This window comes from Pelodiscus sinensis, chromosome 32, assembly GCF_049634645.1.
Source record: "Pelodiscus sinensis isolate JC-2024 chromosome 32, ASM4963464v1, whole genome shotgun sequence".
Lineage (NCBI taxonomy): Eukaryota > Metazoa > Chordata > Testudines > Trionychidae > Pelodiscus > Pelodiscus sinensis.
The window spans coordinates 11,171,038-11,196,860 of NC_134742.1; the positions used below are offsets into that span (position 1 = coordinate 11,171,038).

Here is a 25,823-nt window from a genome sequence, read left to right on the forward strand (position 1 = left end):
CTATTCCGAAGAAGGGGCCAGTGTAGACACAGCCAGAGGGAACAGCTCAGCTTGCAGAGCTGGCAGCAATCAAACTAGCTTGTGAGGCAGGTGCCAGTACCATCTACACTGACTCCTATGCTGTATGGGCTGGAGCCACCCAGTGGATAACTAACTGAAAGAATAATAACCGGAAAATAGGAGGAAAGCCTGTTTGGAGATTGAAATATTGGAAATGGATATACCAGCATGCAACCCAACATGCATTGAGCATATGTGGCAGCTCACCAAAAGAATAACACCCCGACTGCACGGCTAAATAACCTAGCAGATGCAGCAGCACAAATTTTTGCTGCCCAGGTGGATTGGGAATGCCTGTACATTTGGCTACGTGAAACCTTGGGACACACAGGAAGCGATGAGCTGGTGCGGCAGGCACATGCCAGGGGTGGCCTATCACCCACCAACAAGCCAGAGATCTGGTACAAGCTTGCACCCTATGTGCTGAACTCAGGAAACATATAACAGAAGGACAACAGTTTGCCAGACGAAGAGATGGAAAAGTACTATGGGCAACCTGGCAAGTAGATTATATTGGTCCAATACCCGCCAGTAAGCAAGGGTGAAAGTATGTTTTAACTGGAGTGGAATTGTTTCAGGAGTTGGGTTTGCTTACCTGACTCGAGTGGCAACAGGATTATCTACAGTCATGGGACTAAACCGCTTAATAGCCCTTGTCCCAACACCCCAGTTTGGGAACGCAAACCCACGTACTGCACTCCTCTAAAGGAAAAGGAGTCACTGCAGACACTGGGCTGACACCAATAACCATTACTGAGGCTTGGATTGTATCCAAGACCGGAGAACCTTATGGTTTATTCCAGGAAACTGAGGCAATAGCCCTGAATAGTGCTTCAGTGGGATGAATCCCTTCCAATGCTGGTGTGGATCCGGGTAACCACCATGATCTTTTGGACATATATACCGCTTGCTGTTATAGCGCTTGCAATCGCTGTTGTTAGTTATAGACTGAATTATGAAGAAAAAACCCCTAAGCTGAAGCAAGACATGGTCCTCCAACTCGCCATGGTCTTCTTCCTCATCCCAACTGTTACTGCTGTACCAGAACACCTTACTTGACTCCTCTACTGGACCGGGAATCGAGTTCATCCCTCTCAGCCCAAATGACTGGTGGAACAAGTGTGACATCTTCCGATGGGGACCAGTGTGGTTTGATGACAGCGACTACCACAATCCTCTAAATAACTCTGGGGGGAGACAAGGGAAGTGGCAACGAACGGTATGGGGTAAGACATGCTGTAACTAAGGGTATGTCTACACTACCCCGGTAATGTATGCATACCGCACTTGCTAATGAAGCCCGGGATTTGAATTTCCCGGGCTTCATTAGCATAAGCGGGGAGCCGCCATTTTTAAATCCCCGCTGCTTCGAACCCCTTGCAGCGCGGCTACACGGGGCTCGAACTAGGTAGTTCGGACTAGGTTCCTATTCCGAACTACCGTTACTCCTCGTGAAACGAGGTGTACCGGTAGTTCGGAATAGGCACCCTAGTCCGAACTACCTAGTTCGAGCCCCGTGTAGCCGCGCTGCACGGGGTTCGAAGCAGCGGGGATTTAAAAATGGCGGCTCCCCGCTTATGCTAATGAAGCCCGGGAAATACAAATCCCGGGCTTCATTAGCAAGTGCGGTATGCATACATTACCCTCCTAGTTCGAACTAGGAGGGTAGTGTAGACATACCCTATGAATGTAAACAACTCATGGCTAAATTGGTTAGCCAACAGCTAGAACTTTCCTTAACTCCTTTCCTACACTCTGTTATGACCACTGTTTTAATTGTTTTGATTGCTGTACTCCTTTTCTGCCCAACCCTATGTATTGTGCAATGCCTAGTTAATGTAGCTATCTCTTGTGTTCACATTCGATATACAGCACTAGGAAAGGACCCTAGTCAAGTCCTAGATCCTGAACCCTCTAATCAGGCCACTGGGTACTTTTAGATTCCTCCAAGGTGGACAAGAGGTGCTGGCAAACCACCATCTTGCATTTCCGGGACGTGGTGTGTCGTATCAGGGGGTGGAATGTAGCCAGACAACCCCCCTCCCCGCCCCATCGCATCAATCTCTGAGATGTCTGTATACAGGGCAGAGAAGGAGCAATAAAAATCAGCATAGCCATTAAGCTTTGATCTGCTTTGATGCGAGATCAGGATATGCGGGCTTCTCTGACCCTGAGTAAGCTGAAAATATAGATATGAGGAGAGAACGATTAAGGCAATAAGCTGACCTCGAGGCTGCCGGAACTGCCCTGGCTGGCACCCATGTTGATACGATCACACACAGACGTCCCTGGGAGAGGAATCTCCCACTGAGAAAAAAAACCAGGACTGTGTAGCACTTTAAAGACTAACAAGATGGTTTAATAGGTGATGAGCTTTCGTGGGCCAGACCCACTTCCTCATCACCTATTAAACCATCTTGTTAGCCTTTAAAGTGCTACACAGTCCTGTTTTTTCTTTCAGCTGCACCAGACTAACACGGCTACATTTCTTCCACTATCCCACTGAGAAAAGAATGCCCAGTACTTCCAATGTAGTTATCTCTCTTACAAGTGTAAATTAAGTTCACAACTCCCTTGTAAGAACTGGTGTCACAAAAGACAGACCAGCACCATTTGGCATGACAGATAAGAAAGAGAAATACGTGACCCCATGGGTAAAAAGACGGGTCCAGCAGCGCACTCACTTTGAGTGTCAATCTACCATCTACCTGCTAGTCGGATTAGGTGTTTGACCTCCCGAGGTTCCATGGGGATGCCCACCTCGTATTCGTCTTTCCTAGGAATTGAGGGACCAGCCCTGGCTTGACCCGCTGGAGTCGAGAGGCACAGAAGGGGGTAAAAATTGTACCGGGATGTGTCCTTTGTCTTAAGTGTACACATAGACTTAGAGCTCTTTAAAGATTAAGCTGTCACTTGGTACCATTATTTCTATTTTCTCTCTTTATTTTCTTTATAACCATTTTTAAGATCTGTATTTGCTAGCAGTTAAGAAATAGAGCAATAGCCATTGTAACCATATGATTTATAAGCTTCTTTAATAAACCTGGGTATGTCTACACTACCCCGCTAGTTCGAACTAGCGGGGTAATGTAGGCATACCGCACTTGCAAATGAAGCCCGGGATTTGAATTTCCCGGGCTTCATTTGCATAAGCGGGGCGCCGCCATTTTTAAAACCCCGCTGGTTCGAACCCCGTGCAGCGCGGCTACACGGGGCACGAACTAGGTAGTTCGAACTAGGCTTCCTAGTTCGAACTATCGTTACTCCTCATTTCACGGCGCCCCGCTTATGCAAATGAAGCCCGGGAAATTCAAATCCCGGGCTTCATTTGCAAGTGCGGTATGCCTACATTACCCTCCTAGTTCGAACTGTTTAAGCTTTAACCGGACTCCTTCAGTTGCTGTAACAGAACCAAGCACAATTTAAAAGAACTTCAGCCGGTCATAAGGGACAGGTATAGGAAGAGCTTGGGCGTTTTGGATCGTGTCACTCCCAGGTGACAAATCCGTTGCGGCATCTCTCAGTCTTCCCTAGACTGCCCGCTGTGCAGGGACCCTGTATCCTAGCAGCTGAAATCTGAGATGTGATAAGCTCTTCCTGTAAACTCTGGGGTGTCTGTCAGCCTGTTGGCTGCCCTCCGCGACGGGACCCCGGTCCTAGTGGTAAAGTTACGGACGTTAAACCTTTTCTCGGTAACACACACACACCCACACACACACACCCACACACACACACACACTGCCCTGACCGTCGGCTGACAGGGGGGCTGTAGCATCAACAGACCCATAGCCAGATCTGACTGGCGTGTAATGATTGTAGCCGCTTTGGGTGGTTTGGGCATCACATTGCCCAAAGAAGGCTTGGCCAACGTGGGTTGTTCTTGGTTTCTAATTCCGATGGATCACACCCCTGTTTGTTTTGACTCAGGGAAGTGGCCCAGTGATGCTGTTACCTCAAGCTAGGTCAACTGGGGAATTAGCGGCCACCTCTCTGGCAGTTTCTCACATTACGCAGGATCCGGGGGTGCCTGGATGTTGGCGTAGAAGGAGTAGTCAGGAAAAGTCCTCAGGGATCTTTTTGTCCTGCTTACGGGGAAGGGCAGAACAATATGTACAGCGGGTGTCCTTAGTGGTTGGAACATTTTTTACAACAGGGGGTGTTGAAAGCCAGTGGTCCCCAACTTTTTAACCCTTCCCCCCTTACTCCTGTCCATACCCCTCCATCCACCAATACTAGAGCAGGGCCAGGACTCTGGGTGGGGGACACAGGCAGGGGTAAGGGAGCCAAGGCTAGAATCAAGGTTCCCTCGTATCTTTTCCATCCGTGTGTGGAATAATTTTATGTGCACCAAGGCCTGTGTGAATGTGCACCACCGGGAGAAATGCAAACCTAGCTGGGGGTAGTCTGCTAATCAGCTGGTCAGCATTTGACTCTTTCCTGAGCAGTCGCACAAGCACCCAGGTTACAGGGAACAGTGGCCGGCACCCCGCATATGGGGCCAAGAGCAGAGCCCCCAGAATAAAGCCTGTGGGGCCAAGGATACCATGTACAGGACCATAAACTAGGGACGTTAATGGGTAACTACTTCACTGGTTACCCAGTAAACATCACCCTGAGCGGAGCAAAGCCCCTTTTCCACCCACGGCTCGTCGCAGGCGGAGGGCTGCTGGCTCTGCGGACCCCATGTGGAGCCAGAAGCAGCTGGGTTGGAGCAGCCCCGCCCCCACCTGCCCCCATTTAATCACTCAATGGGTCAAATTTAATTTAGCAAATTAAATGGGATTTGACATCCCTCCTGTAGACAGGGCCCTGGGCCTGGGGCAGGTGGCTGCCAGGCGCTGAGCCTCCTGGGAATGAGGCTAGGAGGAGCGCGCCGGGCACAGTGGGGCTGAGAACAGAGCTCCAGGCATGGGTCTAGTGGCAGTGAACAGAGCCCTGGGTGTGTGTCCTGCGGACAGGACCCCTGGTGCGGGGCTAGGAGTACCGGGCACGGGATTGGCAGCTGAGTCCTGCACCCTACCCCCCCCCCCCACTCTGAGCCACCCATGTTCCCAACCCTGAATCCGCACACCCCAGCCTTCCGCCCTGAGCCCTTCCTCTTACCCCCAACCCTGACTCCTGTACACCCATATCCCCCTGCTCTGAGTCCCTCATACCCCCATTGACTCCTGCACCCCCATACCCTCCTGCTCTTATACCCTCCACATTCCCAGCCCCCTGCTCTGAGTCCCTCATGCCCCCCACTGGCTCCTGTACCCCCATATCCTCCTGCTCTGAGCCCCCCACATTCCCAGCCCTCTGCTCTGAGTCCCTCATACCTCCCACTGATTCCTGCACCCCAGATCCTCCTGCTCTGAGCCCCCCACACTCCCAGCTCCCTGCCCCGAGTCCCTCATACCCCCCAAACCTGACTCTCGGACCCCCACGTCCCCTGGACTCCCACAAACTGCACCCCTCTTCCCTGAGCCCCTCATGCACCCCAACCCCCTGCCTTGACTCCCCCAGTGCCTTGCCGAGTCCCTCATACCCCCCACTGACTCCTGCACCCCCCCACATCTCCCTGCCCTGAGCTCCCCCCCCCCACTCCCAGCTCTCTGCCCCGACTCCCCACACTCCAGCCGTCTGCCCTGAGCCCTTCCTCCCCCCCGGCCCCCATTCTTGACCCCGGCAACCCCCCCCCCCAGCCCCAAGTCCCAGCAGGGTGCAGAAGCGGCGGGGGGAGGGGGGAGCTGCAGCCCCTCGAGTTCCCGGATCTATGTGTGGGGGGGGGGGGCGTCAAGCCAAGGAGCCAAACTGCCCATGCTGGGAACCGCTTGGAGCCGGGGGCGGGAGCGTGGGAAGAAGCTGGGGGCGGGAGCGTGGGAAGAAGCTGGGGGGGGGGGGGGCGTGGGAAGAAGCTGGGGAGGGGAGGGGGGCGCCTGTCTGTCCGGGGCTGTCCCCACTAGAGGGCCCTGCTCGGGGCTGGCCGCCTGCAGGGCTCTGGCCCGGCCCCCCGCCTCTCCTACGAGAGCGGATCCAGGGGGCTGAACTTCCCAGGTTAGCAGCGGCGGCTTCCGCAGCGCCCGGCCAGCCCCGCTCCCTGCGCGCCCGGGCCGGCTGGGGAGCGCTCGCCGCAGCCCGCAGGTACCCGGAGCCCCGCGGGGGGGAGGGCGCTGGAGCAGAGCCTGGCCGGCGTGGGAACCGCTAACCTCCCCCCCCCCCAGCTCCCCCTGTCTCTGCTCCCCGGGATCTGCTGTGGCCCCCGATCTCCCCCCCCCCATTCTCCCAAGAGAGCGGGGAGGAGAAATTGGAAGGGGCAGTAAGCGGGGAGGGAGGCTCCCAGCCCTGCCCGGATACATCCCTGCACCCCCCCCCCCCCCCATTCCTGCAGCTCTGGGCTCCCTACGCTCCTCCGCTCAGGATTGAAGCCAAGCGCCTGTGACATCAGTGGGGGATGTTGGCCTGGCCCCCAGGAGATCTGGCCCTGTCAGGACAGGATAACAGGCAACCCTGGGGCTTGGCAGAGCTTTTTTTTTGGGGGGGGGGGCAACATGGGCTTTCCGGGGAGTAAAGGGGGCAGCTAGGGATTGCCCCATGCCAAGGCACCGCCAGATAGGGTTGCCAGATGGTTTCAACAAAAATACCAGACACACTTGCCATGACTTCACAATCGACACTCCATCTTAGTTAGACAATACCAGACACACCTGACATGACAATCAACATTCCATCTTAGACAATACCAGACACACTTGCCATGACTTCACAATCGGCATTCCGTCTTAGTTAGACAATACCAGACACACCTGACATGACATCACAATCGACATTCCATCTTAGACAATACCAGACGCACTTGACATGACATCACAATCGACATTCCATCTTAGACAATACCAGACACACTTGACATGACATCACAATCGACACTCCATCTTAGTTAGACAATACCAGACACACCTGACATGACATGACAATCAACATTCCATCTTAGACAATACCAGACACACTTGACATGACATCACAATCAACATTCCATCTTAGACAATACCAGACACACTTGCCATGACTTCACAATCGGCATTCCGTCTTAGTTAGACAATACCAGACACACCTGACATGACATCACAATCGACATTCCATCTTAGACAATACCAGACACACTTGCCATGACTTCACAATCGGCATTCCGTCTTAGTTAGACAATACCAGACACACCTGACATGACATCACAATCAACATTCCATCTTAGACAATACCAGACACACTTGCCATGACTTCACAATCGGCATTCCGTCTTAGTTAGACAATACCAGACACACCTGACATGACATCACAATCGACATTCCATCTTAGACAATACCAGACACACTTGACATGACATCACAATCGACATTCCATCTTAGACAATACCAGACACACTTGACATGACATCACAATCGACACTCCATCTTAGTTAGACAATACCAGACACACCTGACATGACAATCAACATTCCATCTTAGACAATACCAGACGCACTTGACATGACATCACAATCGACACTCCATCTTAGTTAGACAATACCAGACACACCTGACATGACATGACAATCAACATTCCATCTTAGACAATACCAGACGCACTTGACATGACATCACAATCGACACTCCATCTTAGTTAGACAATACCAGACACACCTGACATGACAATCAACATTCCATCTTAGACAATACCAGACACACTTGACATGACATCACAATCGACACTCCATCTTAGTTAGACAATACCAGACACACCTGACATGACAATCAACATTCCATCTTAGACAATACCAGACGCACTTGACATGACATCACAATCGACATTCCATCTTAGACAATACCAGACATACTTGACATGACATCACAATCGACACTCCATCTTAGTTAGACAATACCAGACACACCTGACATGACAATCAACATTCCATCTTAGACAATACCAGACACACTTGACATGACATCACAATCGACATTCCATCTTAGTTAGACAATACAGGACAGTTCTATTTTCTCAATTGGTTTCCTGAACAGAAAGCTCAAATACTGGACTGTCTGGTTCAAAACCAGACACCTGGCAACCCTACCACCGGCTGGGGTGGCACTGCCCTGGGGGACAGTGTCCGGGGCAGACCCCCAAAGCGGACCCTTAGATCCTACGCTTGGCTGGCGTTTGGTTCAGCTACCCAGGTCCCGGGGGGGAGTGAGGGCTGCTGGGTTTGCATCGTGATAAAGTGACGGGGCGTTTTCCCAGCCTGGCCCACGCCACCTGTGGGGTGCAAGCCTGGGGTAAGGGGATCGGGGTGCAATATGCACTCCGGGCCCTTCTGCAGCTTCCTCAGTCTCCCTGCTCAATTGCGCAGGGAGACTGATCCTACAGTTGTGGGGGCAAACTTCCTGGGACTTACCTGAGGCAAAAGCCAGACGAGGGGGTGAAATTTCCCTTTCTGCAAAATGAGGAGCAGCCCCCCCAAAGCACCCGGTTTTGTTAAGGACGAGGAGGCAAACCTGGGACATAAGAAGCCCGTAACGGTGTATGGGATTTGGGGGGAGGCCGGGATCAGCAGGCGCTGAGCCGGGCTCTTTCATTCTTCCAGGTGCTTGAACGGAGCCAGCTGCGGTTTCCCCATGGAGAAGTGGGTCTTCCTAGATCCTCGGCAGAGGGCGCTGTACAGAGATGTCATGCAGGAGAGCTACGAGACCCTGATGTCCCTCAGTAAGGAACCGTAGGCTGCTGGTTCGCGGGAGATAGACCAGCCCCGAGGTTGCCCCGGGCTTCCCGCAGCAGCTTCCTCGGGCTGATGCTACACTTCAAAGGCAGAGGTTCCCTGATGGGCTAACCGAGTAGTCGATGCATATTGCGTTCGATTAGCCAATTGATCGAAATGTAACATCCCTAGATTGGATGGCCTTTCAGACAGCCCTGCATGGTTGGAATGAGCCTTATTTCAATGACTGGTTTGGAATGGACCTTCCTTGCTAGCTTTGAATGTGCCACACACAAGGTCTTGGACGGGTAGACTGTGATACTGAGTCTTTGTCCTTCTATAGGCTTAATGGGCAGGCCTGAAAATCTGTGTCCTAACGCTGGAGTCACAGTTGTTTGTTGGCACTGCAGTTCCTAGGCTGGGCTTTGGTTTGCAAGGAGAAGCAGGTTCCGTTACCAGCGCTTCCCGACTCCGCCAGCTTGCACAGAACCACAGCGGGAATGCGCAGATTAGAGAAATGGGTTGAACTAGCGGGTAGGGCTTTGGGCTGGGATTGACAAGCACCCGGTATGTTCCCAGCTCGGCCGCAGCCTCCCTGTGCGGCCACGGGCAAGTCACTACATTCCTCCGGCCTCAGTTTCCCTATCTGTAAAGCAGCCATCATAAGCCTGTCAGTTTATTTTGCAAACTAAACTTGGAGTCAGAGACCGTCTCTCGCTGTGTGTCTGGGCAGCGCCCGGCACAACGGGGCCCTGATCTCAGCTGGGGCAGGGCCTGTCTCTCGCTGTGTCTATGCAGTGCCCGATCCAATGGGGCCCAGTAACACACACACAGCAGTGACAGATGCTTTATAGCAGAACCTCTGAGCGTCTGGAACTCTGCCATCTTCAAACAAGGCCACCAGCAGTGACTGGCTCTGGGTCTCCTGAGTTCCCAGGACAAATCCCCCCTTCTCTTTAACTATGTCCTGAAAGCCTGGAGCTCAGATTCCCCCCCCCCCCCCCCCCCATACTGCTTGCTGACTCCAGGTGCTGCATATGGCCTTGGAGCCAAATTAAGCCTGCTGCCCAGATGCCCGGCAAAGTCCTGAGGGGGTCAGCCCAGTAATAGTAGTACCAGGGCTAGCCAATAGAGAGAGACAAGCACACACACCACCCCAGGCCCAGCTGGTGAGACAGTACCAGGAGAGACAGACCGGGGGGAGTGTGATGGGACGGAAGGTGGCTGATGCTGCGTGTTACGGCGGCCGCCCGGCAAATGGCTTGACAAACCCTGATCTCTCCCCTGTTGTGTCCCCCTCCCCGTGTGCAGAATATCCCATCCCGAAACCGGACGTGATCTCCCGGCTGGAGCACGGGGAAGAGCCGTGGGTCCCGGGTCTGCAGGCCTCCGGGGCAGGGGACTCCCCGAGAGGCGCTAGGCCAGGTGAGGCAACAGGTGAGGCAACCTGTCGTCAGGAGCTGGGTTTCCCCAAAGAAGTCCCGTGGGCCCCCCCTCCCAGTTGCGCCACAGCATCTCGGGGCCCCAAAGTTCCAGGACCCGGCTCCCAGCACGCGTGGCCAGAACCTGAAAATCAGACCCACGGAAAAGGGGGAGGGGGTGTGACTTGGCGGGGGGAGAAGGGGAGGGCGGAGGAAGGACACATGGAGCCTCCTGAGAAACTACCAGCCCCACTGGAGTTCTCTGTACATAGAGCTGCTGGTTTGACGCTGCCGTGGCCCCTTCTAGCATCACTGCCTGGGCTCTTCTCTGCCCATAAGAACCTACAACCGGCCACATCTCGCCCAGGGTCCTGTCTGCTGACAGTAGCCAAGGCCAGGTGCCCCAGAGGGAGGGAACAGAACAGGGATCCCTCTCCTGTCACCCATTTCCAGAGACACAGAGACTCGGGACACCGTCCCTACCCTCCTGGCTAATAGCCACTGATGGACCTAACCTCCACGCATCTCTCGCGCTCTTTTTGGAGCCCTGTCAAAGTTCTAGCCTTCACCACATCCTCTGGGAACGAATTCCGGAAGTTGCCTGGGCGCTGAGTGAAGAAAAACCGTCCTTTTGTTTTGTTTTAAACCTGCTGCCTGTTCATTTCATTGGGTGACCCCCTCGCTCTTATATTGTGGGAACAAGTCAATCATTGTCCTTAGTCACTTTCTCCACACCTGTCAGGATTTTCCATCCCCCCTTAGTCTCCTCTTTCCTAAGCTGAAAAGTCCAAGTCCATCTTCCCAATGGCCCCCGGGGGCTTCTCCGGGCATTCCCGGCACAGGGAAAGGGGGGCACACGGAGCCCTTGGAAGGGTGGGAATGGAGGTAGGGGGAGGTAGGGTTGCATTGGAGGTGGAGAGAGGCTGGTGTGAGCAGGGGATCTCGACCAACAAAGACCGTGGCCCTCCAGTCATCTTGTGGCGGAGGGCGCTGTCTCTGCTTGGCCCCCCTGCCTACTCTCTACTTGCTGAGGCAGGAGGGGGAAGCAGGATGGGTCCCCTCTTTTCTCCTCTCTCGGGAAGGACTTGGGGGCGGGGGTGGGAGGAGGGGATTTGGCTCCAGATTTCGTTCTTGGTGTGAGGCCAGAAGGAACCATCCTTTGTGGCTTCCACTCAAGGACCGCTTACCTTCCCCTTTCCCCAGGCACATGGCACGGCTAACGGCTGGACTCTCTCCTTACCAGGGACAGCGAGCGGGACCGAGGACAAGGCACCTCGGCAAGGAGATCCCGAGACAGCCTCCTCAGGAAGCGGCCGGGGCCAGGGGTCCCGCCAAGGAGGCAAAGCCGGCAGGTCCAGAGGCCCGGCGGGGAAGAGACGAGGCAGAGATGCTCCCGTCAACGGATGTCTCAATAAGGCCCGGGAGGCGGCAGCCCACCGGAGAGGCCGCCGGGGTGGGGGCCCGGAAGCCGGGCTCGAGGTGGAGGGTGGCACGGGAGATGAGCCCCATCCGTGCCCGGAGTGCGGGGAGAACTTCACGGCGCGCTCCGCTCTCCTGACCCATCAGAAATCCCACACGCCGCCGGGCTCCTACCCGTGCCCGGCCTGCGAGGAGAGCTTCATCGAGAGAGCTGCCCTGCTGGCCCACCAGAGATCCCACGCCGGGCAGGAGCCCAGCCCGCGGCGCCGGCCCCAGGCCCCCGGCGGGAAGCGGTACCGCTGCGCCGAGTGCGGGGAGCGCTTCCGGGTCAGCTCCCACCTGGCCACCCACCTGCGCCTCCACACCGGGATCAAGCCCTTCCAGTGCTCCGACTGCGGGAAGGGCTTCGACTGGAGCTCGCACTACGCCCGGCACCGGCGGCTGCACACGGGCGAGCGGCCCTTCCAGTGCGCCGACTGCGGGAAGTGCTTCGGGCGCAGCTCCCACCTCTACCGGCACCAGCGGGCCCACGCCGGCGGGAAGCCCTTGGAGTGCCCGGACTGCGGCAAGGCCTTCAACAGCAGCACCTTCTTCCTCAAGCACCGGCGGGCCCACGCTGCCCCCCAGCAGCCGCACCGCTGCCCCGAGTGCGGGGAGAGCTTCCCCCGCAGCGCCGCCCTGGCCCGGCACCGCCGGAGCCACCGGGGCGAGAAACCCTTCCGGTGCGGGGACTGCGGGAAGGGCTTCGCCTGGAGCTCCCACCTGGAGCGGCACCGGCGCGTCCACACCGGCGAGCGGCCTCACGCCTGCGGGGAGTGCGGGGAGGCCTTCAGCCAGAGCGCCCACCTGGTGAAACACAAGCGGGTGCACACGGGCGAGAAGCCGTACGCCTGCTCGGACTGCGGGAAGAGCTTTGGGGACAGCTCGGCGCTGGCCAAACACCGGGCGTGCCACGCGGCCGGGGAGAGACGCCGCCGGGCTGCCAATCGCCCGGCGGCAGCAAGGCCCTACACGTGCGGCGCGTGTGGGAAAAGCTTCGCACGGAGCCCAGCACTGGTGAGACACCAGAAGAACCACTTAGAGAGACAGCCGGAGGGTGCGGGGAGCTCAGCCCAGGAGAACTCCCGGCACCCCTGCCCCGACTGTGGGAAAAACTTCCCTCGAGCCTCCCAGCTGGAGAGGCACCGGCGCCTCCTTCACATGGCGGGTCAGCACCGCCAGGGTGACCGACCCTTCCGGTGCGGGGACTGCGGGAAGGGCTTCTCCTGGAGCTCCCACCTGGAGCGGCACCGGCGCGTCCACACCGGCGAGCGGCCTGATGCCTGCGGGGAGGCCATCAGCCAGCGCGCCCAGCTGGCGAAACACAAGCAGGTGCACGCAGCCCGGCGGAAGAGCTGCAGGGACCGTCCGGCACTGGCCACGCCCCGGGAGGGCGGAGAGGAGGTGTCCCACCGCTGCGGCGACTGTGGGAAAAGTTTCCACTGCCTCGCCGACCTTGACCAGCATCGGCCTTCCCATGCGGCGGAGAAACCCCACCGGTGCGGGGATTGCGGGAAAAGCTTCAGCCAGGCACCAGCGCTGGCTCGGCACCGGCGGCTCCACGCTGCGGGCGGGAAACCCTTCCACTGTACCGACTGCGGGAAGGGGTTTGCTTGGAGCTCCCACTGGGAGCGGCACCGGCGCGTGCACACCGGCGAAAAACCTTTCCAGTGCGCTGACTGCGGGAAATGCTTCGGGCGCAGCTCCCACCTCTACCGGCACCAGCGGAACCATCCCAGAGAGAAACCCTCCTGCCCCGGGGCTGAGTAAAGGAGGAACCCGGACACCGGGGCGGGACCCTCATGAGACAACAAGGAAACCAAGCCCAGAACCCTCCTGCCAAAGGCTCGGCTGAGGGGGAAGGAATCTGCCAGGGACAAGAGTTCACCTGGGAGAAGAGACCCTTTGAGTTCCACCCGTATTGGGCGTCGGAGAATCGTCCGCGGCTGAGAAATCCAATCCGCATGCTCACCGAGGATGATGCTCCTCTGTCGCGTGGGTTCGGCTGAGGCTGATGAGTGATCTTGGAGAGTTGTCCTCAAGTGGGATGGGAAGTGACAGGGGAAGGGAGAGAGATGGGAGGTGCTGCCACTTTCCATTCCCCCCGTCAGCCGCTGACGTCCACACTCAGAAACTCCCTCCCCCACCCTTGTCTCTATTTCCCCTCCCCCCGGCAAGCGTCGGGGCCCTCACCCGCTCCTCCGTGGTTCAGCGAGAGGATGAAACAGAGACTCGAGAGGGAAACAACCCAAGGCCCAGCGGTGGTCTCAGAGGCGACGCTGGGTGAAAGCGGGGAGGCTCCAGAGGAGAGAGGGACTAAGCCACAAAGGTCAAAAAAGGAGAACCCCTGCCGATGTGAGGCAGAACGGACCTGTGGGACTCACTGCTGCAGGAGAAGGGTGCATTTTGAGATGGTTTCCTGCAAGTGCTCAACAGGCAAAGGGCTCTGAGTCGCCAGAGCAATCGGGGATGGGTGCCACATTTACATTGTCACCCATTAGTAGGGTTACCAGGTGGCTTCAAAAAATAATACCGGACACACTTGATCTCAGATGGGGGAGGTGGGGAGGGAGGAGAACCAGCCGGTGGGAAGCCGGGCTGATCAGGGGCAGCGAGGCTGGCCGGGGGAGATGGGGTGGGGGGAACCAGCCAGCGGGAAGCAGAGCTGGCCAGGACGGAGTTGGGGGGAGCGGGGCTGACCGGAGGAGGGAGAGTGGTGGGAGAGTCTCAGCCAGCGGGGAGCAGGACTGACCCGCGTACACACAGATCCTGGGGCGTTGCCCGTCCCACGCATGGTCCTGGCGAAGCACAAGCGAGTCTGGACCCGGGGATTCCCTCCCGTCCCGGCCCCACCCCTCGCGTATGAGCATGTCGACCAGCCAGGCAGCTCGCAACTACGTCCTGATACTTCTAATAATAATAATAAACGTACCTAATTAGAAAATACCGGACATTTTATATGTCCGGTATTTTCTCAATTTGTTTCCCAGACAGAATCCTCAAATACCGGACTGTCCGGTTCAAAACCAGACACCTGGCAACCCTACCCATTAACCCGAGTATCACACGCATCCCATTAACCTGGGTGTCCCATTGATACCCTTCCCCTGTAGCCCAAGTTTTGCTTTTATAAGATTCTCCATTGGCCGAAGTGTCCCATTTATACTGTTCCCTATTGGCCGAAACGTTGCATTTATATGGTTCCCCCTAGCCCAAGTGTCACATTTATATCATTCCCCTTTCGCCTGAGTGTCGCCTTTATACCATTCCCCAGTAGCCAGAACACCACATTTTCTACGGTCCCCTGTGTCCGAGCCATGAGTAGAACCGCTGTGTCAGGGATCATTTCAAAGCAGACTCCAGGATTTTCACTGGAGCCGATATTGCGAGTCAAGTTTGAGAGACGGAGGCTGAAATGGGGGAAAGGAAGCTGGACCCGGCCCCTTCGGATGTTTCCTGAGGTGGTCAAGAGGGAAAGGGGGAGAAGGAAGGAGGCGGGAGCTGGTTGAAACTCCTGGATTGAACCAGGGACATTGAACCAAGCATGAGCGGCCGCCACATTTGGATGTAAAGCTTTGATTTCACAGCTCCCACCTTGTGGATGGGCACAGTGGGGGACCAGGAATGAACAGTCACCCGGTGGATCAGATGGGGACACCGCCAGGTTTACTCTTGGGGACCAGGGGACTGAGAATTGGTAACTTGATGCACGGGGGAGACGCAGGGACCTCTCGGAGGAGTGTGCTGCCGGCTGGAGCGTGAGAAGGGCCAGGAGGCCACCGCAGAAGGAGGAAAGGGGAGATGACCCTGGAGCCCGTCGGGGATGGCTCTGAGGGGAGCAGAGAAGGAAATCGGGGAGAGGATGCCCCGTCCTGAGACCTGAAACCAGGCCGGGTTCCGTCCGAAACTGTCCATGTTCCATTCACCCCCCAAAAAGCAGCCCCGGAGGATAAAAGCGGTGGTAAGGATCAGAGACCGGGAGGTGGCTGTGACTTGCTCCCTGTCAACGAGATGCTGCTGGCAGAGAAGGGGTTAACGCTGCCCTATCCGGTCCCCCTAGAAATGTGAGCACTGAACTCTGCTTTCTTTGGGTATTTGGTTTGTTGCAATAGAGAATGGTGCGGCCTCGTGGATCAGGGACTGGCTTGTACATTAGGAGACCCGGGCAGGACACATTTCCCCCTCCCCCCCCCAGGTCCTCTGCCTCAGTTTCCCCTCTCTCTGTTTGTCTCTTTTAGACTGGGGCAGGGGCTGTGGGGTCGTATGAGTCGCAGCACGGATTGGTCCTACAATACTCTCATTGCTAACTTTAGAACTGAGACACCGCCCACCTCCTCCCCCACGGCCTGTAATTCTGTCTCCACTAGGTTTCAGTCCATCCCTTTCCACAGGCCTGTGCTTCCTCCATCCTCTTTGAAGAACTGGATTCCTGTGACGTGATCTCTGAAAATGAGTGGGCTCTGGTTACAGGGGTGGTAAAACCCTGGGTGTATGGGAGGCATCTGACTATCCATGGAGGTTTGATTTCTTTCAGTGACTAGCAGCTGCTGGATGGGGTGTCATATGAATAAATTATAACACACTCGGCTTTAGGGTAACCAGATGTCCCGGTATTAGGAGCTTTGTCTTATACATGCAGCTGTAAGCCCACCCCTCAGAAAAAAAAGTCCCGGTTTTTCACACTTGCTGTCTGGTCACCCTAATTGGACCAGCACTGTGTGGCTGTGTCTAGACAGGCAAGTTTTTCCGCAAATCATCTGCTTTTGCGGAAAAACTTGCCAGCTGTCTACACTGGCCGCTTGAATTTCCGCAAAAGCACTGACGATCTCATGTAAGAATGTCGGTGCTTTTGCGGAAATACGATGCTGCTCCCGTTCGGGCAAAAGTCTTTTTCCGAAAAACTTTTGCGCAAAAGGGCCAGTGTAAACAGCAGAGATTTGTTTTCAGCAAAAAAGCCCCGATGGCGATCGGGGCTTTTTTGCGGAAAAGCGCGTCTAGATTGGCCACGGACGCTTTTCCACAAAAAGTGCTTTTCCGGAAAAGCGTCCTGCCAATCTAGATGCGCTTTTCCAAAAATGCTTTTAACGGAAAACTTTTCCGTTAAAAGCATTTCCGGAAAATTATGCCAGTGTGGACGTAGCCTGTGTGTCCACATTGGGAGAACTTCTATAACTTAGTGGTGTGGGCTGTGAGTGTCCTCATGTGGGGTGTGTACCATTAGGGGGCAGTTCCTCAGCTCTCCCAGTGCCAAAACCACAGCCTTCCTCTAGCACCACTGAAAGGGGACTCACCTTTATGTGTTAAGCGCTACAGTGTCTATGACACACAACTAAGCATGCGGGATTCCAGCAGTGCTGGAATGGGCAGGGGTCTTGGGGTCCATCAACCTCCTTCTGCTTTTTAAGGGCCAAAAGGGAAACCGAGGGGGAAAGGGTGGATAAGAGTGGGGCGAGGGGTGAGGTCTTGGGGGCCAGAGTTGAGGTAGGAGCAGAGCCTCCGGGGAAGGTAAAGGAGCAGGGTGGGGGTGGGGCCTCAGGGGAAGGTGCGGCATGGGGGCAGAGAAGGGGCGGGGCCTCAGAGGGCAGGGGCGGGGTCTCGGGCGGAAGGTGGGGGCGGGGCCAGTGGTTCCTTCCGCTGTCCCTGCTGGGTTCTAGTCCTGGTTCTAGAAGGGAGTGTGTGTAAGGGAGGGGGAGGGGTCTTGGTTCGACTCCCAGCTTGAGAAGGGGAGTGTGGCCTGGTGGTTTAAGTCACATTGGCGGCTGGGATCCAGGATTCTTGGCTCCAGGAGGGGAGTCGGAGCTAGTGGATTGGATCAGGGGGAACTGGAAATTGAAACGCCTGGATTTCAGCCCCTGCACAAGGAGAGGGCAAGGGTTCCTTGGTCTAACTCACCCTTTGCTCTGAGACATGTCTCTGCCACGCTGGGTCTGCATTTCCCCCTTGGTACAGTGCTTTGAAAGAAAGGAAATGAGTAAAAATCCCTCAGTTCTTTCAGGACCAAAACCGCCAGCCCCCTCTAGCACTGGTGAAAGGGGACTCACCTTTATGTATTTAGCACTATAGTGGCTATGACACACAGCTAAGAAATTGATTCCGCTCAGGAGAGGGTGAATGCACCAGTAAAAGGATAGTCCTGGTAATACAGAATGGCAGGGGAGGAAAGTGTTTATGGGCCCATCTTACCACGTAGCTTCCCAGCATGGTCCCAGGGACCCCCCGCGACCATGGCTGGGGAAAGTTGCTCTACCCACTGAAGACTCCCTAAGGAACTAAGCATGGCCCATTCCTCTCTGCCCCCTTTCCTCTGTGTGAACAATGGGCGGGGCCTCAGGGGAAAAGGCTGAGCAAGGGCAGGGCCTAGGGGCGGAGCACAGGTGGATTGGGGCGGGGCCACAGTTTGGGGGCCTAGTAAAGGTTAATTCAGCTCTGTGCTCGAGACGTAGGATCAGAGCTATGGACGAAGAGCCAGACCATCCCTCAAATGCGTAACCCCTTTTGAGATGTACGTTTGCAAATGTTTGGCGCTCAGATCACGACCTTCATCTGATAACTGCCTTGATAAGTGAGTAGGGAGAAGTTTTACATCAAATCTGGCCAGGACATAGGTTACTACCGGCTAATAGTATAAGCCAATTGAGTATAGAACAATTGATATTAATATGTCTCAGCTCCAAACGGAACGCCCCAGGAAAAAGGAACCATTCTGGTATCTAGCCTTTGTTACAATGACATTCCTGTACTTGATACATTGGGTTTTTTTAAAAGCTCGTTCCCTCTAAGGGTGTGTCTCCATAGCACCCTAAATTCAAAATAAGCTACGCAATTTGTGCTATGCAACCTGCGTGGGTTATTTCGAGTCTATTTCGAAATAACATACTATTTCAAGCCATCCCTTAACCAAGGAGGTTTGCAGGGATGGTGAAATAGCATGCCTGTTATTTTGAGAAATATTTCAAAATAGCAGGCGTGTTTCTAAGAGGCAGGGTAGCTATTTCGGGACACTTCGGTATCCTGAAATATCTCTGCTGTGTAGACGTAGCTTAAGGGTCTTGTCAGGGTCGACTGTCGGTATCCTGAAATATCTCTGCTGTGTAGACGTAGCTTAAGGGTCTTGTCAGGGTCGACTGTCCTGGGCAAATGATAATAAAAAGCTTGGGATTGTTTTCAAACCAAGATGGTTAGTTTTCCCCCCCTTTAAGTCACAGGGAAATTGTTAACACATGGGAAATAATGCAGCAGGCAAGTGGACCATTGTGTATATAAAGGGATCGAATGGGACTTTTGTTTCCTCATTTGTAGTAGCCATGTTGGATCCGGGATGTGAGAGAGACCAGGAGTGTGTATGTGGGGGGGTCAGGTCATATTTTCTATTGGACCCCCCTTTTGTCGGTGAGAAAGGCATGCTTTCTGGCTATTGGTCCTAACCTTGTCTCTCACCTTCATTTCATAGCACGTGAGAGGGGAATGAATTCAGGTTTACCTTAATTCACTGCAGAAGTGAATTAAGCTTTGCCAGAATGGAAGCCACTTTCCGTCTTCATAAGCGTGTCCACACAGGAGTTTAATGAGGTTGAACTACTCCACTTTAAAAGTGAACTTGGATTTGTATTCCCCTCCTCCCCCAGTTTAGGTCTACACTTCTGCATTTTGTGTAGCTTTTTCCGATTTTTTTCGGAAGAGGTTTTTCCAAAATGTGGCCTTTCTACCCTGGGCCAAAGTTCAGAAAATCCCCCTCTTTCGGAAGATCCTTTCTTCCTCGTGGAATGAGGAAAACAGGGCTACCGAAAGAATGCATTTGCACTTCTGCAAAATAAGCGGAAACACATTCCCCAGACACGGCAGGGGTTTTCCAGGATATCTCTGGTATCCTGGAAAAACCCCGCCATGTAGACATAGCCTCGGGGTTCTAGTGTCATGCAATTTGTTGCAAACTCTCCCCCAGAAGGAAGCCGGAGAGCAGAGCCATTTACCATCTCGGGTTTGTTTAGTATTTTTTCCATTTCTTTAATAATAAAGTCGTTGTTGAGAGCCCTGAGTTGTTGGCTTGCCTCTAATTGGGCCACCCCTGAAGGTGTGGGGAGAAGAACCCCCCTAGGATAGAAACAGGGTATGTGGTGGCGAGGGGCGTCACCCACGCACACACCCAAGCTGACATGCAGAGACGGTTATTAAGATTTGGTTCCTGCCCGTATTTCGTTTCCCAAACGGTGTTCCGCAGAACCCCGGGGTTCCATGAAGTGACAATAAGGATTCTGCGAGAAAATTCCATTACAATCCCATTTTATGATTTAAAGAAAAATCATGTTTTTAAATATGGGCAATTAAACTAAATGTTGATCTCATGGCCTTGTTTAGCCTTTGTTTATGATTATCCTTACTTATTTTGTGGTCTACTTTTTCAGCTCCATATGTCAGCCTGTTATTAGAGGTTCCGCAAAATTCTTTAAAAAAAGGGTTCCATGGCCAAATAAAATTGGGAAACACTGCGCTCGAGACGGTGATTTTATAAAGCCCTGCTACAGGCCCCATCCTCACGATGGAGGCAGAGGGATTCCTGCAGGTGCAGTGTTGGGATGGACCAGCAGGAGGTGCTGTGTGGGGAAGAGGAACTTGCCTGGCTGTTACACGGCTGCCCTCGCATCAGGGGCTGACCTAGCCTAGACAGACATCCCTGAACTTCAGCCTTGCATCTCCTGAGATCCCCTGAAGGAGACAGACGGGAGCTGGGGCTTTTGGGCCGGGTCTGCCCTTGGTGGGCCCTGCTGAGTCTGCCAACTTGGGGGTTGGGCCGTGCCAATGGGAGATGCAGTTACACCATTAAAAACTGGATCCATCCCACTCATGCCTCCCACAAACAGAATGTCACCCCTGCCACTAAGCCACACTCACCCCGCGGCCATTCCCAGCGGGTCTCCAGGCCCAACACAAACACCCAGTGTGGGATAAAGCGCCTCCCGAAAGGAACAGAACCCAGGAGGCCTGGTTCTGCTCTAACCACTAGACCCCGCTCCCTTCCTAGAGCTGGGGAGAGAACCCAGGAGTCCTGATGCCCTCTTGCTCTAACCACTAGACCCCGCCCCCTTCCCAGAGCTGGGGAGAGAACCCAGGAGTCCTGATGCCCTCTTGCTCTAACCACTAGACCCCGCTCCCTTCCCAGAGCTGGGGAGAGAACCCAGGAGTCCTGATGCCCTCTTGCTCTAACCACTAGACCCCGCTCCCTTCCCAGAGCTGGGGAGAGAACCCAGGAGTCCTGATGCCCTCTTGCTCTAACCACTAGACCCCGCTCCCTTCCCAGAGCTGGGGAGAGAACCCAGGAGTCCTTTCAGAGGAGGAGAGTCATCCTTTTAAGGTCTGGGGGACTGCCCCGCCCCTCCCTTTCCTTTCCACTGTGGCGTGTCACAGAGAGAGGAAATCGAAAGTTAAGCGAGTGAAAATTTGGTTTCATTTCTCCCTGCAAGGCTGCTCCGATCCGACCCACTTGCAGTGGCAGAACTGGTAAGTGTGTTTGTACCCTGCACCCGACACCCTTCTGCTTCTCTCCTATGTTCTCCCCCCCCCCCCCCCGAAAATACCTTTCCTTTGTCACACCCCGATTTGGGGATTCCCCCTCCTCTGGGCTGGATTCTGCCCCCTCTGCTCCTGTCTCCTTTTTCTGTGCCCTCCAATCATAGAAGATTAGGATTGGAAGAGACCTCAGGAAGTCATCAGAGGGTGGAGTGAGGGGGGGGGGGCTACTGAAGGCCCGGCCCCTGCTTCAGCTCCAGCCATAATCGCAACACCCCTCCCCCTGGCCTTGCATCCAGTTAGAGTAGCACTTGGAGGGGGATCATCCCCCCAGTGTGCCCCAGAGGAGGTGGTGCAAGGCCTTCCTCCTTCAGCACCATGGGGTGACAGGACTCCCTCTCCCCCTGTGTTGAGACCAGCCTCGGGGGCGTTGCTGCCGTGAGAAAGGCCTAGGGTAGTCCCCTCCTCTCCCCCTGGGCCAGCCTGCCTACTGACCCTCCTCCTCCCCAACCCCACCCCAGAGCTCTGAAGAACAGAAACCCATCTGGTTTTGTGAAGTAGGGAGCCATCTGCCGGTAAAAGTTTGCAACTTGCCTCCTAGATATTTGAGAGAGCACAACAACAACAAAAGAGTTAGAAGCAAGGAGGAGTCGCCCTGTGGCACCGAAGGGCATGTCTACACAGCAGGGCTAAAGTCGAATTAAGCGACACAACGTCATTTGCGAAGTTGAAATGGCTGAACTCAGCTTTTGGGGCCGTCTACACAGCAGGAAGCCAACGGGAGAACACTCCTCCTCCGGCTTCCCTTACTTGTGAAATGAGGGTTACAGGAGCCGGAGTAAGATGTCCTCCAGTTGGACACTATTTTGAATTAACGGCTTGCTGTGTAGATGCACTCTTTGTTATTTCGAAATAACATCAGTTATTCTGAAGTAACGCTGCAGTGTAGACGTATCCTTAGGGCACCCTTAGCTCGGAATAAGCTACGCAACTTCAGCGATGCAAATTGGGTCGCTTATTTCGAGTTAGTTTCAAAATAGTTTATTTCCTCATTTGGCGCTGTCCACACAGGGCCAAATTTCGAAATAACCTGCTATTCCAAAACGTCCCGTGTTCCCCATGGACTGAGGTTTACAAGGACGTCAGAATAGTGAGCCCGTTATATTTCAAAATAAGGGGCTTGCAGTTAAGACGCGGGATAGCTATTTCGGAAGACCTCCAGGATATGTATATATATACTATCATAAGCTTTCGTGGGCAAAACCCACTTCTTTAGACAAGGTGATCGTGAGACTTAAAATCATTTCAGTAAGGCTGTGTCTAGACTGGCAAGTTTTTCCGCAAAATCAAATGATTTTGCGGAAAAACTTGCCAGCTGTCTACACTGGCTGCTTGAATTTCCGGAAAAGCACTGACGATCTCCTGTAAAATCATCAGTGCTTTTGCGGAAATACTATGCTGCTCCTGTTCGGGGAAGACTTTTGCTCAAAAGGGCCAGTGTAGACAGCACAGTACTGTTTTCTGCAAAAGAGCCTCGATCGTGAAAATGGCAATCGGGGCTTTTTTGCAGAAAATCGCGTCTAGATTGGCCACGGATGCTTTTCTGCAAAAAGTGCTTTTGCGGAAAAGCATCCTGCCAATCTAGACGTGCTTTTCCGAAAATGCTTTTAACGGAAAAGTTTTCCGTTAAAAGCATTTTCGGAAAATCATGCCAGTGTAGACGTAGCCTAAGGGTATGTCTACACATCAAAGGTATTTTGGGATACCAGAGGTATCCCGAAATAGCTACCCCGCGTCTTTCGCCATAAGCCTCCTTGTACGAGGAGTAAGGAATGGCTCAAAATAGCACTTTATTTTGAACTGCTGTGCTGGTAGAGAGCTCCAAATTTTGAAATAGCCATGAGGGCAGGGGACTGGACTCGATGACCTCTCGAGGTCCCTTCCAGTCCTAGTATTCTATGATTCTATGAAATAGATTCAAAATAAGTACACAATTTGCGTAGCTCTTATTGCGTATCTGATTTCGAGTTTACAATGCAGTGTAGACATAGCCTAACTGAGCACTTCTGGGGAAATCTTCTAGCGAATAAATCAATCAAGTCTGTTGGGAGACGCAAGGAGCTTCTGCAGATAGTTTGATAGGTAGCAGGTTTAAAACAAACAAAAGGACATTTTTCTTCACAGTCAACCTGCGGAACTCCTCGCCCAAGGGTGTTGTGACGGCCTGGACTTTAACAGGGTTCAAAAAATAGCTAGATACATTCATGGAGGTTAGGGTCCTTCAATGGCTATTAACCAGGATGGGTAGGGAAGGTGTCACTAGCCTCTGTCGGAAGCTGGGAACGGGCGACAGGGGAGGGATCACTTGATGATTCCCTGTTCTGTTCACTCCCTCTGGGGCACCTGGCATTGGCCATTGTTGTAAAACAGGACACTGGGCCAGATGGGCCTTTGGCCTGACCCAGTGTGGCCGTTCTTATGTTCCCAAATTTCCATTTCCTCCCCCCCCCCCAGCCCAGTCCTGCCCTTGCCTTTTTTTTAGGGTTAGGGCCACTTCTTCCGTCACATTGATGGGTTTGTTTCAGGGCTCCTGACGGGGAGAATTCCTTTGCCCGTGGTGGAGGCATCTTCAGTCTCGGCATGGAGCGCTTGGTTACAAGGGACCTGACATTATCCTTCCGAGAGATCCTGAAGAAGAAGATGGAGATGGAGCAGCTGGGCCTAATGAAGGAAGGTTTGGCAGCCTGTTTTAGCAAAGCCTTGGAGCTGAAGGACGAGTCCCAAGGAATTGATGACGAATTCTGGGAGAGAGCCACGCTCATCATCCAAGCAGATGGGATGTGGCTGGAATTCAGAGCCGGGAATGGCAACCATGTCTGGGTGATGTGGTACGACCCGCACAAGAAGGCAGTTCAGGTTGTCAAGCCAGCTGGCCAGAAAACTGATCGTGCTTGACGGACCCCTCCTTGTGCTTCTAGTCCCCGCTGTGCCTAAATAAACGCCCACCGCACTTCCAAATTGGAATCTGCGTCTTGGTGGTATTTATCGTAGGGTTCCCTGCAGCACAGCGCCCCCTAGTGCCATGCAAGGTGTGACAGGGTGCCGTCACAGAAGTCCCTTTCTCCATGCGCCAGTAAAGCTACTGACATTCGCTTTTTTGCTCTCTGGGGCCCCTTACCACCGTGCCTGCTGGATCAGATCTCCTGGGCTGTGTCTACGCTACAAAGATAAATCAGAAAAAGAAACACAGTTTGCGGTATGCAAATGGCGTGTCTTTTTCCGATTTACTTCTAAAAGAGGCTTTCCCCAAATTTGGCCCATCTACGCGAGGCCAAATTTTGGGGAAAAAAACCCTCTTTCAGGATATTCTTTCCTCCCCGTAAAATGAAGTTTACAGGGATGCCGAATAAACGTGTCCGCTTTTCCAACCTTTTTTTTTTTTTCAGAAAAGCAGATGTGTTCCTTGGACATGTCAGAGTTTTTCTGGCCTACTTCCTGCGGTCTCGACATTGTCTCGGTCTCCCCAGTCAAGTCACAGAGCTGAGCTCATCTGTCCCCCCAAAGAGCAATTCAGACACTGAGAGTGCATCTACGCAGCGCCCTAAACTCGAAATAAGAGATGCAATTTACGCTACCCAAATTGTGTCTCTTATTTTGCCTGTATTTCAAAACAGCTTATTTTGAAATTTGGTGCCAAATTTTGAAATAATGTGCTATTTCGTGCCATCCCTTAACCCTCATACAAAGAGGGTCACAGGGATGCCGAAATAGAGCACCCGTTATTTCGAAAAATATTTTGAAATAATAGGTGTGTTTAAAAGACGCAGAGTAGCTATTTCAGGGGATCTCCGGTATCCCAAAATAGCCCCACTGTCTACATATCCCCGGAGTCTCTTCAGGTCTGAGGATAATGCAGTTCTACGCATAGCATCCAGGAACCTCCCGCCCCAAATGGGATCAGAGCCCCAGAGGAATCCGTCTCTCACTGCAGGAGAGTTTCACACGTTGAAAGCCCGTCCTGGCAAGCCCCCTTTAATGATGACAGGAGGATGTACACACTGATGGCTCTCCCAGGGAACAATGATTTGCACTGGGCTTGCTAGTAAATAAATGTGGGTTTAAGTACAAACAGCAAGTGAAAATGGTGAAATGGGCAGAGCAAAGTAAACTACAAGGCTGTGTCTACACTGGCGGGATCTCGTGCAAAAGCAGTTGCTTTTGCGTAAAAACTTGCTGCCTGTCTACACTGGCTGCGTGTTCGTGCACAAATAAACTGATATTCTAATGTATAAGGGGCAGATGAAGTGCCAGCAGTTGACAGCCTCCCAAACAAACCAGTCAGGATCACCTGTCAGTGGCTCCACGATCTATCGGTAGATCCCGATCGACTGGTTGGTGACTGCTGGGTTAGAGCAATGTGTTCTGGAATAAAGATGCCAGGGTTATACATCAGCTCCTGGAGGTGACCGGGGTCTAGTTGGTCAGCTTAGAGGGTTGGGGGGGCAGAGGGCTAAGAGCCTGGCCTCCTGGGTTCCAGATCTCGCTCTGGATGTACAGGGTCATCTCTGGGCTTTGTCATTTGCCTCTTCAAATCCCAGAGGACCATTTATCCCCTCCCCCCAAGTCACCTGGGTCCCTCATTATCTCAGTACTGAACTCCCAGCCCCCAACAC

The 25,823-nt window shown here is 53.8% G+C and overlaps 1 protein-coding gene and 2 long non-coding RNA genes across 4 annotated transcripts; 2 read left to right on the forward strand and 1 right to left on the reverse strand.

Moving 5' to 3' along the window:
- Window positions 1–14,202, forward strand: LOC142823233 (uncharacterized). Of its 2 annotated transcripts, none has more exons than XM_075913907.1 (4): window positions 1–1,286; window positions 8,657–8,775; window positions 10,079–10,204; window positions 11,432–14,202. In XM_075913907.1, the coding sequence occupies exons 1-4, from the start codon at window positions 1,282–1,284 to the stop codon at window positions 13,414–13,416; spliced, it is 2,235 nt and encodes a 744-aa protein (XP_075770022.1). In that variant the 5' UTR covers window positions 1–1,281; the 3' UTR covers window positions 13,417–14,202. The 2 variants fall into 2 exon arrangements, with proteins under 2 accessions (XP_075770022.1, XP_075770023.1); XM_075913908.1 differs by having other exon boundaries at window positions 2–1,286; window positions 10,079–10,192.
- LOC142823282 (uncharacterized) lies at window positions 14,104–21,577 on the reverse strand. The gene is made up of 2 exons (XR_012898555.1): window positions 21,219–21,577; window positions 14,104–17,597 (listed from the first exon to the last, which is right to left on the reverse strand). It is a non-coding gene; the product is annotated as an uncharacterized LOC142823282 (long non-coding RNA).
- On the forward strand, window positions 17,591–24,174 carry LOC106731536 (uncharacterized). The gene is made up of 2 exons (XR_012898540.1): window positions 17,591–21,141; window positions 23,736–24,174. It is a non-coding gene; the product is annotated as an uncharacterized LOC106731536 (long non-coding RNA).
- The last annotated feature ends 1,649 nt before the right edge of the window (window positions 24,175–25,823 follow it).